The sequence below is a fragment of the Lissotriton helveticus genome, chromosome 9 (genome assembly GCF_964261635.1).
Source record: "Lissotriton helveticus chromosome 9, aLisHel1.1, whole genome shotgun sequence".
In the NCBI taxonomy this organism is placed as follows: domain Eukaryota; kingdom Metazoa; phylum Chordata; class Amphibia; order Caudata; family Salamandridae; genus Lissotriton; species Lissotriton helveticus.
In genome coordinates, this window is record NC_136070.1 from 947,545,592 (window position 1) to 947,558,835 (window position 13,244).

General features: G+C 45.9%; 1 protein-coding gene across 1 annotated transcript in view; it reads left to right on the top strand.

The window, feature by feature from the left end:
* Positions 1 to 13,244, top strand: part of USP4 (ubiquitin specific peptidase 4) — a 742,179-nt gene that overhangs the window by 259,194 nt on the left and 469,741 nt on the right. Inside the window, exon 8 of the mRNA XM_078661202.1 lies at positions 2,715 to 2,832. Within this exon, the coding sequence (XP_078517328.1) occupies positions 2,715 to 2,832 (118 nt within the window). The remainder of the gene's footprint in view (positions 1 to 2,714; positions 2,833 to 13,244) is intronic.

Sequence of the window (13,244 nt, forward strand, 5' to 3'; positions counted from 1 at the left end):
ATGTGTACAAATTTGCTATCACAAAGCAAAACGCACATTAACAGTTCCTCCTAGAGCGCACTCCACACGCAAACTAGAAGCCTTCATGGCTTTTTTAGGAAACATTCCCCTAGAAGACATCTGCAAGGCAGCAACATGGTCTACAACACTCACCTTCACTAAACACTACTGTGTTGATGTGCAAGCCAAGCAGCAAGCTGCAGTAGGCCAAGCTGTCCTTAAAACTCTCTTTCAAACTACTTCAACAGACACAGGTGACCACCGCTAGGGGAGACACTGCTGCACAATCGAGGCTAAGTGTATAATCTGCAGCTCATATGCCTCGAACGGTAAATGCTACTTACCAGTATGCATCTGTTCTTGGCATGTAGAGCTGCGGATTTGTACACGCCCTCCCGCCTCCCCGGGACCTGTATCTGTTCCAGTTTTATCTTAATTAGATATACACGCATGGACATCCTTTCTTCTTTCTACTGACTCCATCTTTTCCCATCATGGCGAAAAACAATCTAAGGATGGAGCCGATGTCCATGCGCACTATCGTCCAAGGGAGGAGTCGCCTATCTCGTGACTACAAACACTTCTTCCAAGACGACAACAACATGCAATAATCCAAGCCCAACACCAGGGGGCGATCTAATGCGAAGAGTACAAATCTGCAGCTCTACATGCCAAGAGCAGATGCATACTGCTAAGTAGCATTTTCCTTTTGTCCTACTACTGCATATTTCTACAAATATAGCTCAATTCTCTTACCAAGTGAAGTTGCAGGTTGGCCACAATATCACACCGGTATTGGCTATTTTCACAAACCAGGCATATATGGGGCACTATTTTAACGACTAGTCTAGTTCTTAGGACAGTTTGTATTAGCAACGATCAGCATATTTTATTATGATGCTATGAATTAAAATATTTATATTTTATTCCAAAATTGTTATCATTTTAATTAACTAAAACAATTAAATTGACTTCTTTCCAGTTACATTTGATCCTTGGCTCATCTTACTTTGACTGCCCAGAAAATGTTCACAATTACCACCATAAAGTCAGTGCTAGAATTCTTCCTTGGTGGGCATCATCATGCAAGCGCAGCAGTATAGCAGTTGTGGGTGCCATGGAGTTATTTACAGTTGGTCAATAACAACATTTCAGTACTGCCAAAACCCCCATTTTGCCATGGGTGTCCACAGTGTTCCAGGGTGTTACCATTATGCCAGGATTGGCATAATGGATGCCCACAGTAGGCATTGGCATAATGGATGCCCACAGTAGGCCAAAAATGACCTCCAAACTACCTAAACCACCATTATGCAATGGGGAGGACACCACCGAACTACTGTTGTGCACAATATATCAACACTGACCACCATTCTGTCAAGACCAGCATTATTCCAGCGATAGCCACCCTCATACAATGGATTTTCTTAGTATGCCAGGAATTTTCACTATTTTGCTTGAACCAGATTTTTACCAGAGGTGTGGTATAAAGCTGTGGATGCCAATAAGGTGCGAAGTAGTCCCACCAATGTGCTGGGGGATGCATTGTATGAGAGTAGCATCATGCCAAGGATACCCACAATTACCAAGTATCATCATTATACGTGGTGCAACACTACCAAGAATCTAAATTTACTGTAGTGCCTAACAGGGGAGTGCGTTGATGGCTTACTGACTGCCTGGACTCCAGAGTGCTCAGCGGAAGTCCCCAGCATAAATGGCTATATGTTTGAGGATTAGGCTGCAAAGACAATACCTTAATTTGGCTTCATATGTCACCAGGAAAACGGGTAGAGAAATGTCATACAGATTGGGCTTGTGTAGGAAATTGTGGGTGGCCTATCCCTTGTGGTGGAGGTATTACTAACCCAGTGTGTCCACTATGCACCTTGGCTAATAAAAGTTGCAGGAGAAAATATTTTTTATTCTTTTTGCTATGCAGGTGGACAGTTTTCTGCATCTTTGTAGCGCCACTATTTTAGTTTTCTGTGATAACATATTATGGATTGTTCATTAAATGGTCAAATTATTCGTCTCAAGGCTGCATTGCACAGCGCTATTATGGTGTAAACTAAACACCATCCAACTTCTAATTAAAAGATAGCCTCAGCTCTTCCTCCCAAATCCTAATTTCTTTGTTTGGGAACTAAGGAGTGAGACCTGCAGTGCCTACATCTTGTACACAACTTAGTGGCAAGACTGATATCGGAAGTGAAGAAAAAGGAGCTCATGTCTCCAACATTATATCAAGTGCACCATTTACCAATTAAATTGCACTTGAGTTATAATCCAGTTTTATGCTAGAAACTACCCCTCTTCGACACTGATAAGCACCTTATTCTGTAGTAAGCTGAGGACAGCCCTAAACTTCTACAGTAAGGCCATTAGATATCCTTTCTATTGTCGAGCTGGCTGCATGCCAGAGGAATACCTTGCACATGTGTGATTTACTAAAAGCCACCTTTCTTCTAGAAATGGGGTCCCAGGAACCCACAAGTCATAATGCTTCTGAACTTTGCCTACTACTCAAACCCCTCACATCCTCTATTTAATATTCTTCAAGTGATGAGTGTATCCAAATGTTAACATCCTTGCTGTTCCTTACCAATAAAACACATCTGATTCCATTTAAATGGCTAATCGCGAAGCACATTGAAATCCACTGGGGTGCTTAAGAGTAGGTTACCCATTTCTATGGTTTTGTTCTCTTATAGGACTTCTGGATCCTCCTTCAACAACTACGCTTTTAGAGAATCTGATTTGCTGACACGACCAGGGCAGTGTGGACTCAGCAACCTGGGAAACACCTGCTTTATGAATTCTGCATTACAGGTAATGAAATCATAATCTCTGAAATGTTCAAAGTTGCAAAACTCATGCCTTTGTCTATTAACCCAGTCACTGTAGCATATTCATACTAATAAAACAGGGATTACTATTAAGGCTTCTAATGTTCAATTGTTAATGCTTTTTGCAGGTAAAAACAGACAGAAAATATAAATTTCTTGTCTATTTATTTTTTGAAGCGTAAAAATATTGATGATTGTGCTACTTGTGAGTAACACTCCTTGTTGTCCTTCATGAAAACCAGACCCGCTACTAAGCAGATTTTATATAATGCTAATATTGTCCTGTGCATGCAGTGTTTAGTTATATTTGGCTGCTTAATTTGCTAAAACACAATAGGCATCAAAGTATGAGTGCATGTTTATCCGTTACATAAATGTGGAAATATACCATTTTACGACTCCAGTTATATTCAAAGCATAAAATAAATATGGATAACTACCAATAAAATGGCACAAAAATAAATATGGATAAAGAGACACAAATGTAAAAAAAAAATACCATAAAACCGGGAGCCTTAAGTACTAGGCATTTGCTTTTATTATACAAACTATTTGTGATTTTATTGGAGAGTGGGTTGTGTCATTACTCTTTTACTAAAAATTCTACTATGAATCTATATCATTCTTCATTCTGTTCTGTGTACAGGCCCACACCATCTGGAGGTAAAACCTGTCATTTTCTTTAAATGTGCCTCCTTATTCACAGGTGCCTCTCTTGCCTTTGCTTAGAGGCAGCAGTTTTCAAAGTGGTTTTGCCATATATGTGTAGTGGACTGCATTCATTTATTTTCCCACCAAATAATTTTTTGGTCAGATAAAAAAAATGCTCTAACTTGTTTTCATAGAGAATTGCCATGCTTCTTGTTTTAAATACATTTGAATACCTGCGCTTCGAAGTTTAGCTGTTTTTGTAGTCTGCTGTAAAATTAAAGGAAACTTAAAAAGAGACATCTTTTATAATTCCAAACTTGGCTCCAGAAGAAAAAAAAACATGGTTTAGGATAGGGACTGCACCACTCTCGAACTGACACCTTGAATTTGTACCGTTGTGTCTTGCAATTTGCCTTGATCAATTCCACAAGCAGTTTACAACTGCACTGCAAGTATGCCACAGAGCCAAGCATGTTTGTGTGGCAGTTGTAACTCTAGAGTGGCTCCCGCATTCACATTAGATGCACCCTTAACAGCTGGGTACTCTTGACATGGACTCTTACCTAGAAATTTCACTTTTCCCTCCGCTTCTTGACCAATAAGTCCGTATAAAGGCTGATTCTACTGACTCCACTTTTATTAGGAGCCAATATTGTCGAGATCTCAGCCTGTGTCCATTTGGTCATCTCCCTCAACCATTTTCCTACACCAGGAGCAGTGCATGCCTTCCAGTTCATTAAATGTTCCTCTTGGCCACGATCGAGACCAAGTCTATGAACCCTCGTTGTTGACGTGTAGCTTTGTGTCTAGGAACCGGACTCGTAAACACTGTAGTGGCACCTGTGGAAGTGCACGCACCATGATCTCTTTTATAATCCCCAGGATCTCCCTCCAATAGGCCTGTATTGCATAACAACACCGTACAATGTGGTAGAAGTGGGCCCTGAGTTGCGTACATCTAGGACCGGTGTGAGCAGCACCAATATACATTGTAGCAATTCTATAAAGAGATAATAGTGTAGGCTGTGAGTCAGCCCCTTATTCACCACTTTCGAACCCTCCCTTACCCCCAAGGATTCCTTGCACATTGTGCCTCCTGCCGCAATATGGGCGGGATCAATCTTATAATGTGTCTTTTACCATTCTAACATGGCTGCCACACATATAACCATATGCGTTTAATAGCATATTGTATTAGTACTTATTCTCCTCCAGGGGTTCCTCCTTAAGAGCCATAAGTACTCAATATTCCTGTCCACGCAGAGCTCTTAAAGTATATATGATTTTCATTAGAAATGTGCATTTTAAGAAATAAAAAAATCTTTGCATGACCATAAAAAGGATAAAAATGGGCCAGATTTAATTTGTCAATTTAGCTAAACAAAAGTCTATGCAAATTATTCAAATAGTTACTAATATAACAAAAAGTGACTAGGAACTTTCCTAAACCTTTCTGAAAAGAAAGAAAAAACAGGGTAGTGTTAGACAAGTTGCCATGGATATAGGTTGACAAATGGTCACAGTGCCTTTAAGGAATCGCCCTCCTCCAGTGTCTCATCATGACTCACAAGTTGAATTGTCAGTTCTTTTTTCCAGTTCCGGTAAAAACAGGATCTTGGAACACAGAGTTGGGTCTTTTGGGTTTTTTTCTCATTGGAAATCTTTCAAAACTTTACAAATTACACTTTGTTTTATCACTACTGACATTTTAAGTGCTTTAAATAAATTCTTGACAGGAATTTTCTTTTTATCTACATGAAATATTATTTTTGTTGTAAAGACACATTCTGATCTGGCTCTAAACAGAATTTATAATATACCATCGCAAAGCTTCCTTCTGGACAGGAAAAAACGTCGCAATAGCCGCTTTCTTAACGACTTAGAACACCAAAATCTTCGGGCACTGAATGGGAGATTTCTGGCAGACTCTCCTCCAGTCAATTCCTTTTACTAGACCACAACAGGCTCCATTCTGGACTACACCTTCACAAGCCTTGCGCTGTTCCCTTCCATCTCGGGTTTCAGAATGGGCGACAAAGGTGACTGTGATCATCACTCCCAGGAATGTCACATAATATCAAACACGCATACCTTAATTAGGTCAGACACAACTACGGGGCCGATTCACTCCTTGAATCAAAAAAGGATTAATTGCACGACTGCCAATACGAGCCTTCAAGCCGAAGCTGCACTTCAACTCTTCAATATACAAGCATCGACTGCAACCGGGCTCATCACTTATTGAGCTCACTTACTGCAATACTGCTAAAAAAGCTTGCAGCTACTTTCCCCTCAAAAGACAACCTCCACAAAGAGGGTAGCAAAAACAATCTAAAGAAAGAACAGAGAGTACAACTAAGGAAACTCAAAAGATCAGTAAACTTGACTCTACGCAAGCTGAGAAAAGCTCCTAAAAACGTCAGCTTACGAGCAGTGTTGAAACATCAAAGGGTTGGCTCAAACAACTAAAATGGAACATCAAGAGATGGTGAAAATGAAGCATGTGCCAAACTCCTATACAACATTAACAGTAACAACAGTGCCCGCTTCTGGGAAACCGTAAATGGGTTCATGCGTCCGCAGCACAAAGAAATAGGATCTCATATCACTGAAGAGACCTGGATAAAATACCTCTCCAGCCACTTCAACGACCACACAGAGCATCTAGGAGCCAAAATGGGGACTAGCAAGATTCCAGAGAGAAATTGGAAAACATGTACGCTAGAGACACGGGGACAGGCCTTCTCAGGCATAAACATCAACCTCTCAGAGGTATCGAGGTGCCAGCAGTCAGACTTAATTAAAATGCAGATAGCCAAAGGCAGGAAAGAAGGTGCCCCGGGCCCAAATGGCAATCCACATGCCCTCTATAAAGCCAAGAATAAAGAGTGGTCTGACATCATGCAACTCCAATTCATGGAAATCAGGTTACTAAACAGAATTCCAGAATCCTGGAAGGGTTCAACGATTGACCCAATCTACAAAAAAGAAGACCAGGCTGACCCAAACAACTACCGCTTAGTAGCCTTTATTGATAACGAGGCAAAATATTTTGCCGGCACTATATTAGAGGAGCTTACACTTTGGGCTGAGTCAAACTTGATAATACCGCTGAATCAGACAGGCTTTCGAAAAACGACTGGAACATCAACAAACATCTTTGCCATGTCATTAATAATCGACGCAGCAAAATCATCTAAGATTCCCTTACACTTGTGTTATATCGACTTCAGCGCCGCATTCGATAACATTGACAGATGCAGATTATGGGGGAAACTAGCACAATGGGGCCTACCACAGTCGACCCTAAATATGCTGATGCTCCTTCACACGGACACCTGGGTGCAGGTGAAACTAGGAAGTGGCACCCACCTGGCCTCAAAAGTACCTACTACTAAAGGTTTGAAATAAGGGTGCTTGCTTGCGCCAACCTTGTTCAATGTTTTTATGGCGGACCTACCGAAAGCGTTCGATTTCTGCAATTCTCACTCACCGAGGATAGGAGGGAAAACCTTGAGCAACCGTTTGTATGCAGACGACGTAGTGCTACTCAGTCACACTTACATTGGCCTTCAACGACTTCTGACTGAAATGCAGAAATACGCCATGGAAAACAACTTCAAAATTAACCTCTGCAAGACACCTACAATGTCAATTAACACCAACAAAAAACAACAGAAGAGCTGGTCACTTGGTGGCATAAAAATGGAGCCAGCTTGTGAGTACAAATACCTGGGAGTCACATTTGACAAAGAAGGCTCATTCGCGCACCAGAAGCAGGAAATAAGGAGAGGCTCATTGATTGCCCTGACTATGAAAAATCTGGCAACCCAACTGATGTTCGACTATGACCCCGTTTCTGAAGGTAATCCAGGCGAAACTGCTTTCCTCGATCACCTACGGTAGTGAGGCAATGCGGGGAAGAGATTCTAAAGACCTGGATAGCATACAGGTCAAAGCCTATAGAACAATGTTCTCGCTCCCGCCTTACACATCTCCGGCTCAAGTAAGACTGGAGTTCGGCCTGCAAAAACAAGATCTAGCCAGGCACGGAGCATACATCATTGGTTGGCATAAACTACGAAGCACTACCACAAATACTCTAAACTCTCTGCTGTGGAGTGATATACAAAGGAGGGATGCTTCTAAGGCAAGAAATTACCTTCAGTTAACCTTGGAAGTCACTAAACTCTCAGAGCTCTGGGATAAACAACTTAGGCATAGCAATTTCAAAAAAATTGTCTGGAAAAATGTTAAATCACTCTCCTTATTGGAGGATAAGGCACTATTCTCAAAAAGATCGCATGCATGGATGACCTTAAATTCCTTCAAATCATTAACTCCACAAACCTATTTCAACCAGGGTTACCCTAAAGCCACAAAAATGAACTTTCTAAAGTACAGACTAGGGATTCTGCCATGCACAGGGCACCTACCACCATGGTTGAGGAAAGACGGTAATGAGACCTGCAGGCTATGTAATTCCAACAATGGTGACATCCTTTAGGTAATCGGTCTATGTGTAGAACTGCAACAAGCACGCCAACTGCTTCTTAAAGACCAATTTAAGCAAAAAGGGATTGCCACCAGAAGGCAAACAGTGCTCGCCTGCCTGAATTCTTCAAACACCATATTAAACTGCAGATTTGTGAAATTTCTGACAGTGGCCGAACAGAGAATGCCACAACTGGTGGAAAATGCTACAGACTCAGGCCGATCAGCAGATGGACAATAGGATCAAACGACATCTTGTTAAACATGTCCGTCTAGCACCAGAGAGACATCATTGTGCAAGCAGAGCCCATGTGGCAAACACAGTATATGGCTGAACAGGCCGAGAGCTATTTAACTACAGATCAGCACTGTCCAGCAGTTAGTGTAAAAAAGTGTGCTTCACCAAGTATCACTGAGCTGTCTTAATTCTAAGGAATTTCCGATTTCATGACCTATTTTAAGAGTTTTAAATAATGATGTTTTAAGAATTTTGTAATATGCGTTGCAATGGTTTTACTTAACTATGCGAATAAAATAAACTTCAAACTTCAAACATTCTGATCTCCCTCTCCTTTGCATAAATGTCCAGGCACACCCTGAAGGATATGGAGTAGATCAGGCTTCGGGGCCTGCAGTAGTTAAGGCTGGATTTACATCAGAAACATTTGGAGCTCGTATAAAGGCACCACTTAAACCATCCTACCTTCTGTTCTTTCCACAGACTCTCCATTGGGGGAGATCTGAGGAAAGTTGTCCCTCAACGTAGAGATGTTATTTCTGTTCAGTGTTGGACATTTACGTCTTGCTAACTGTTGAGGCAATTGGTGCCAAGACACTGTTTGACTTTGAGGCATTAGTCGACGTTAACAGTGCACTCTCCATCGATGTCAAACATCATTATGGGTCAAGAAGTTTAAATGGAGGAGACTGCCAAAGACTTCTGATTCTGAGTACTCCAGGTCTTAATCACCGAATCACAATGTCACTCCTTCAGTCAACCTTTCAGGAACTCCAAATGTCTCCAAGGTTGTCTCCTGTGGTTCCAGCTAAGTATCTACACCAATGGGAGGGCGTGGCCAAGCAGCATGGCCAACAGGACGTGAGCTCCTTCGGCTCCCGAACGCCCAGCCACTTAATCCTGCATAATCCTGTCCACAGATGCCCAGGACGGCTCCCCCTGTGCAGATGAGCTTTTGTATGCTGCGGTGGTCTCCCTGGGAGAAACTCAGGACTGGGAGGAGCAAGTAATGTGCTTCCTCGACTGTCTGCCTGGTGGCCTCTCTACCTGGAATCACGCGAGGCCGTAGACGAGGCCTGCGACCGCCTGAGATCTCTGCGGCCCTTGAGTGCGGCGTTTCCATCCCGGCTTCAGTGGAGGCGCCCTCAGCCATTGGGGGCATCCCGGACTCTGCGGGTCCCGGCCTTCACAGTTGGACGGTGAGAGGTCGGGCGTGCTTGGGGGCCGGGCATACTATCGATTAACCCGGAAACATGGGAGCCTGATGCGGGGCTGCTTGCTGATATAGGGGATCCTTTGATTGAAGTGCGGGCGCGCAGCCCCTTTGACGGCCCCTCCCTCCCGCCCGTTGGCCCCAGAGTGTCCTGTGAGGTGCGCACTGAGCCGCAATACATGGGGGCGCGGTGATCGGCAGCGGCCCCCTGGAGGTGGCAGATGACTGTGATCTCTCTCCCTGACCGGCAAAGAAGCTGCTGGGGCTGCGCGATCGGCCCGGCCACACTGGTGGGCCTGCACTCCTGGGGCGTGGAGCCTTGGCCTGCTTCGTCCTCCTTGGTGGGGCATTCAAGGATACTCCTGCTGGTGCCTGAGGTGCCCCCTGAGACATTTCCTCTTATTGTTTGCGGCCCTGCAAGGGGGTGGCTGCCTGGAGGTGGGGTTATCCCTCCGCTGCGAGTGGGGTCCCCAGCCCCACTTGGACATCCTCCAAAAGACTTGGGGGACAGCACAGGGGAGCTTTGAGTGTTCTGGAGCCCTGTGGAGGCCCTTGATGGAGCGTGACTGTATGGGCCCCATCGCACTGAAGGTGCAAAGTTATACAGCCACTGCTTGCTCGTAGGCCCCCCTTGGGACCCGGCCCTGGGGCCCGCCCGCACTTGGCTGGCCTCCGCTCTATTGGTGTCACCTGCAGGAGTGACATAAGTACGCCACCACTAGCCCTGTACAGGGGACCGGAGTTTGGGGATTGAGATACCTGCGGAACCTGGTGCTCTTTGCTGAGGCTTATGCCATGGGTAAGGACAGGCTGCCTCGCGTAAGGACAGGCTGCCTCGCCCCCAACCCCAACACGCAGTATACCACGCAGCGCCTAGCCACGCAACAAATTACTCGTCAAACGGGCCAGGATGGAGAGAAAGATGCCGCTAACGAGCCATCACGGGCTGAGCTCCTAGAGGCGGTCCAGAGGTCTGGCACTGCTTTGGTGAAACAAATCTAGACAGTCTCCATTGATGTCAAGTTACTGCAGGCGGAAATGCGGAAGGTGGCGGATAAGGTCCCCACGGTCGAGGAAGACATCGTCCAACTCGAGGGAGAAGTGGCCTCTCTGAAGCAACAGGTCTCCCAGCTCACCAACACCACCGGAGCGCTAGAACGTCGGGCGGAGGAGGCGGAGGGGCGGGCCCGTCGAAGCAACATCAGGGTCCTGGAGATCTCGGAACAGGGTGATGCGGAGCGCTTTCTAGAAAACTGGATACGTACTAAACTTATGTCCCATAGGCCTGTCCGAGGTCTTTGTGGTGGAGAGGGCCCACAGAGCGCTGGTTCCTCCACCGCCGCCAGCGGCGCCTCCCAGGGCCATCATTCCCAAATTTTGAACTATCTGGACAGAGGCTGTATTTTGAAAGCAGCAAGAGAAGCCGCAGACCTCACTTTCGATAATGCCAAGGTATCCATTTATCGGGATTACACCCGCCAGGTGCAGGAACAAAAGGAAATATTTTCTCTGCATCAAGCAGAAACTACGTGATCTCCACCTACAGTACATGTTACTGTACCCTGCAAAACTCAAGGTGATAACGAATGGAAAGGCCCATTTTTTTGACTCTCTGGAGGAGGTATGTGAATGGCTTTGGATCAGGGGAGAGGCCCTCCCCCAGCGTGAGTGGCGGGGATCCTGGAGTACCTGGGGGAATAGGTAATCCGGGGGCCACATGGGCAGACGCAGCGGGTCAGCTGGTGGACGATGCCCAGACGGAGGGATTGCGAATCACGGTGGGGGACGACGGCGCCTTGCGCGTGGAGTCATCAGATTCAGACGACCCCCCACTGCCTGTGACAGATACTCTACTGTCGTCCACTCACGTGGTTCCAGAAATGTTCATGGACCCATTTACTCCTCAATCAGCACCACCCTGAAGATGATATCTTTTTTTCTCTCTTTCTGTTGCTGAGGTGGTGGGGGCAGGCTCTCAGAGGCCTAGTGACTGCTGTCTGGCAGGATCTTGGGAGAGTTAATGTCGAATTAGAGCAGAAGTTCTATACATTTGGTGGGATTGGCTACGCAATACCCTATGTGTGTCTCATGGGTTCACAATGGGGCAGTTTGGTAGATTGTATTGTGCCAAGAGATGGCTGGGTGCATAGGCAGCTGGACTTGGGCGAGGGGGGGGTTTCTTCTTCCTTTGTGGATTCGTTCTAGCCCAGTTTGGGCTAATTGGACAGCTGTGCACGTCCTGGCACCAGCATGAGAAGGGCATTTCTGCATGTGTTGTTGTCAGTAAATTGCTCGTGGCAGGGTGTTTCCTGTTTTTTTTTTTCTTAGGCATTGAATGTATCGCTTTTACGGCACAGGGCTTAGGTAGCTAGATGGGACATGGATCACATGGGGATTGTATACTCTATAGTACATGTGGTTTAAATTTATAAGCTGGAATGTGAAGGGGCTGGGCACATGCACCAAGAGATACAGGGTCCTGTCTTCTCCCTGCAGATATCGGGTCTTGGTAGCATGCCTCCAAGAAACTCACCTCACGGAAGAAGGGGCTCAGAAATTGGCGAAGAAGTGGCGGGGACAGGTCTTCCACTCTTCATTCTCTACCTATGCTAGGGGAGTCATTGTGTGGGTGGCCCCTGGGTCCTGTTAATATGTGGAAGCTGACATTAATGGGAGATACTTGCTTCTTAGAGCTAAGCTAGATGGTAGGGATGTTGCTAGAACGAACACTTATGCCCCAAATACAGATGACCCGGACTTCTTTCAGGCCCTGCATGAGGTGCTGGTATCGGAGCTAGAGGTCCCGCTATTTTGGATGGGGGATTTTAATTGTGTCCTAGACCCCGTGCTTGACAGGTTCCCGCCCTGCACTGGCACGAAACCAAGGATGACAATGAAATCCGGGAGGTTATGGGGAATATAGGAGCCCAAGATGTATGGCGCCAGAGACACCCTACCCAGAAAGTGTACACTTGTTATTCATCCACTCATAGTACGTATAGTTGCTTGGATAGGGTTTTACTCGCTAACCCTGATGTAGCTATGCCTGTTGAGGTGACCCACCATGCATGATTCCTCTCTGATCATTCCCTGGTGGTGTGTGTGGTCAACTTGGGGGGGTCCGATACGTCGCCCACGGAAGATTGCTGGCGGAGATCCTTGAGGATCAGGTAGGGAGACGCCACCTAGAAACCGCCATGATCGACCACGTTGACCTAAACTGGGCCGGGTCAGACCTATAGCAGGCCACGAAATGGGACGCCCTGAAGGCGGTAATGAGAGGAGCATGTATAAGCCTTACATTGGGGTTCGGAAGCAACTTCAACGAGAGTTGCAGGAGGAGGAATGTCGCCTGTTGGAAGTTCAGATCTCTGAGACCCCTGATTCATCAGGGAGGAATGGGGAGCGTGGCCTCCGGGAACGCATCCATGATATTTGGGACAGGCTAGGCAAATATACTCTTACACAGTACAGACAACGCCTTCATAGGGAAGGGGATAAATCTGGCCGTCTTCTGGCCTGGATTCTCCGCCCTGAACACACCCCTGCTGCGATTGTGGCTTTGTGGGAGCCCACGGGGAGCCTAGTGCACTCTGAGGTGGGATTGTTGCGGGCACTCGAATCACATCTCAAATTAATATATACTGCAGACCCAACGATCAGTGAGGCCTCCTACCTCCCTTATCTCCAGGATCTGCCTCTATGGTATCTCCCTAAACAAGTGCAGAAGGAACTAGACAAACCCCTAACGCGGGGTTAGATAAATCCGCCCTGCAGTGTCTGCCATGAGCCAAATCCC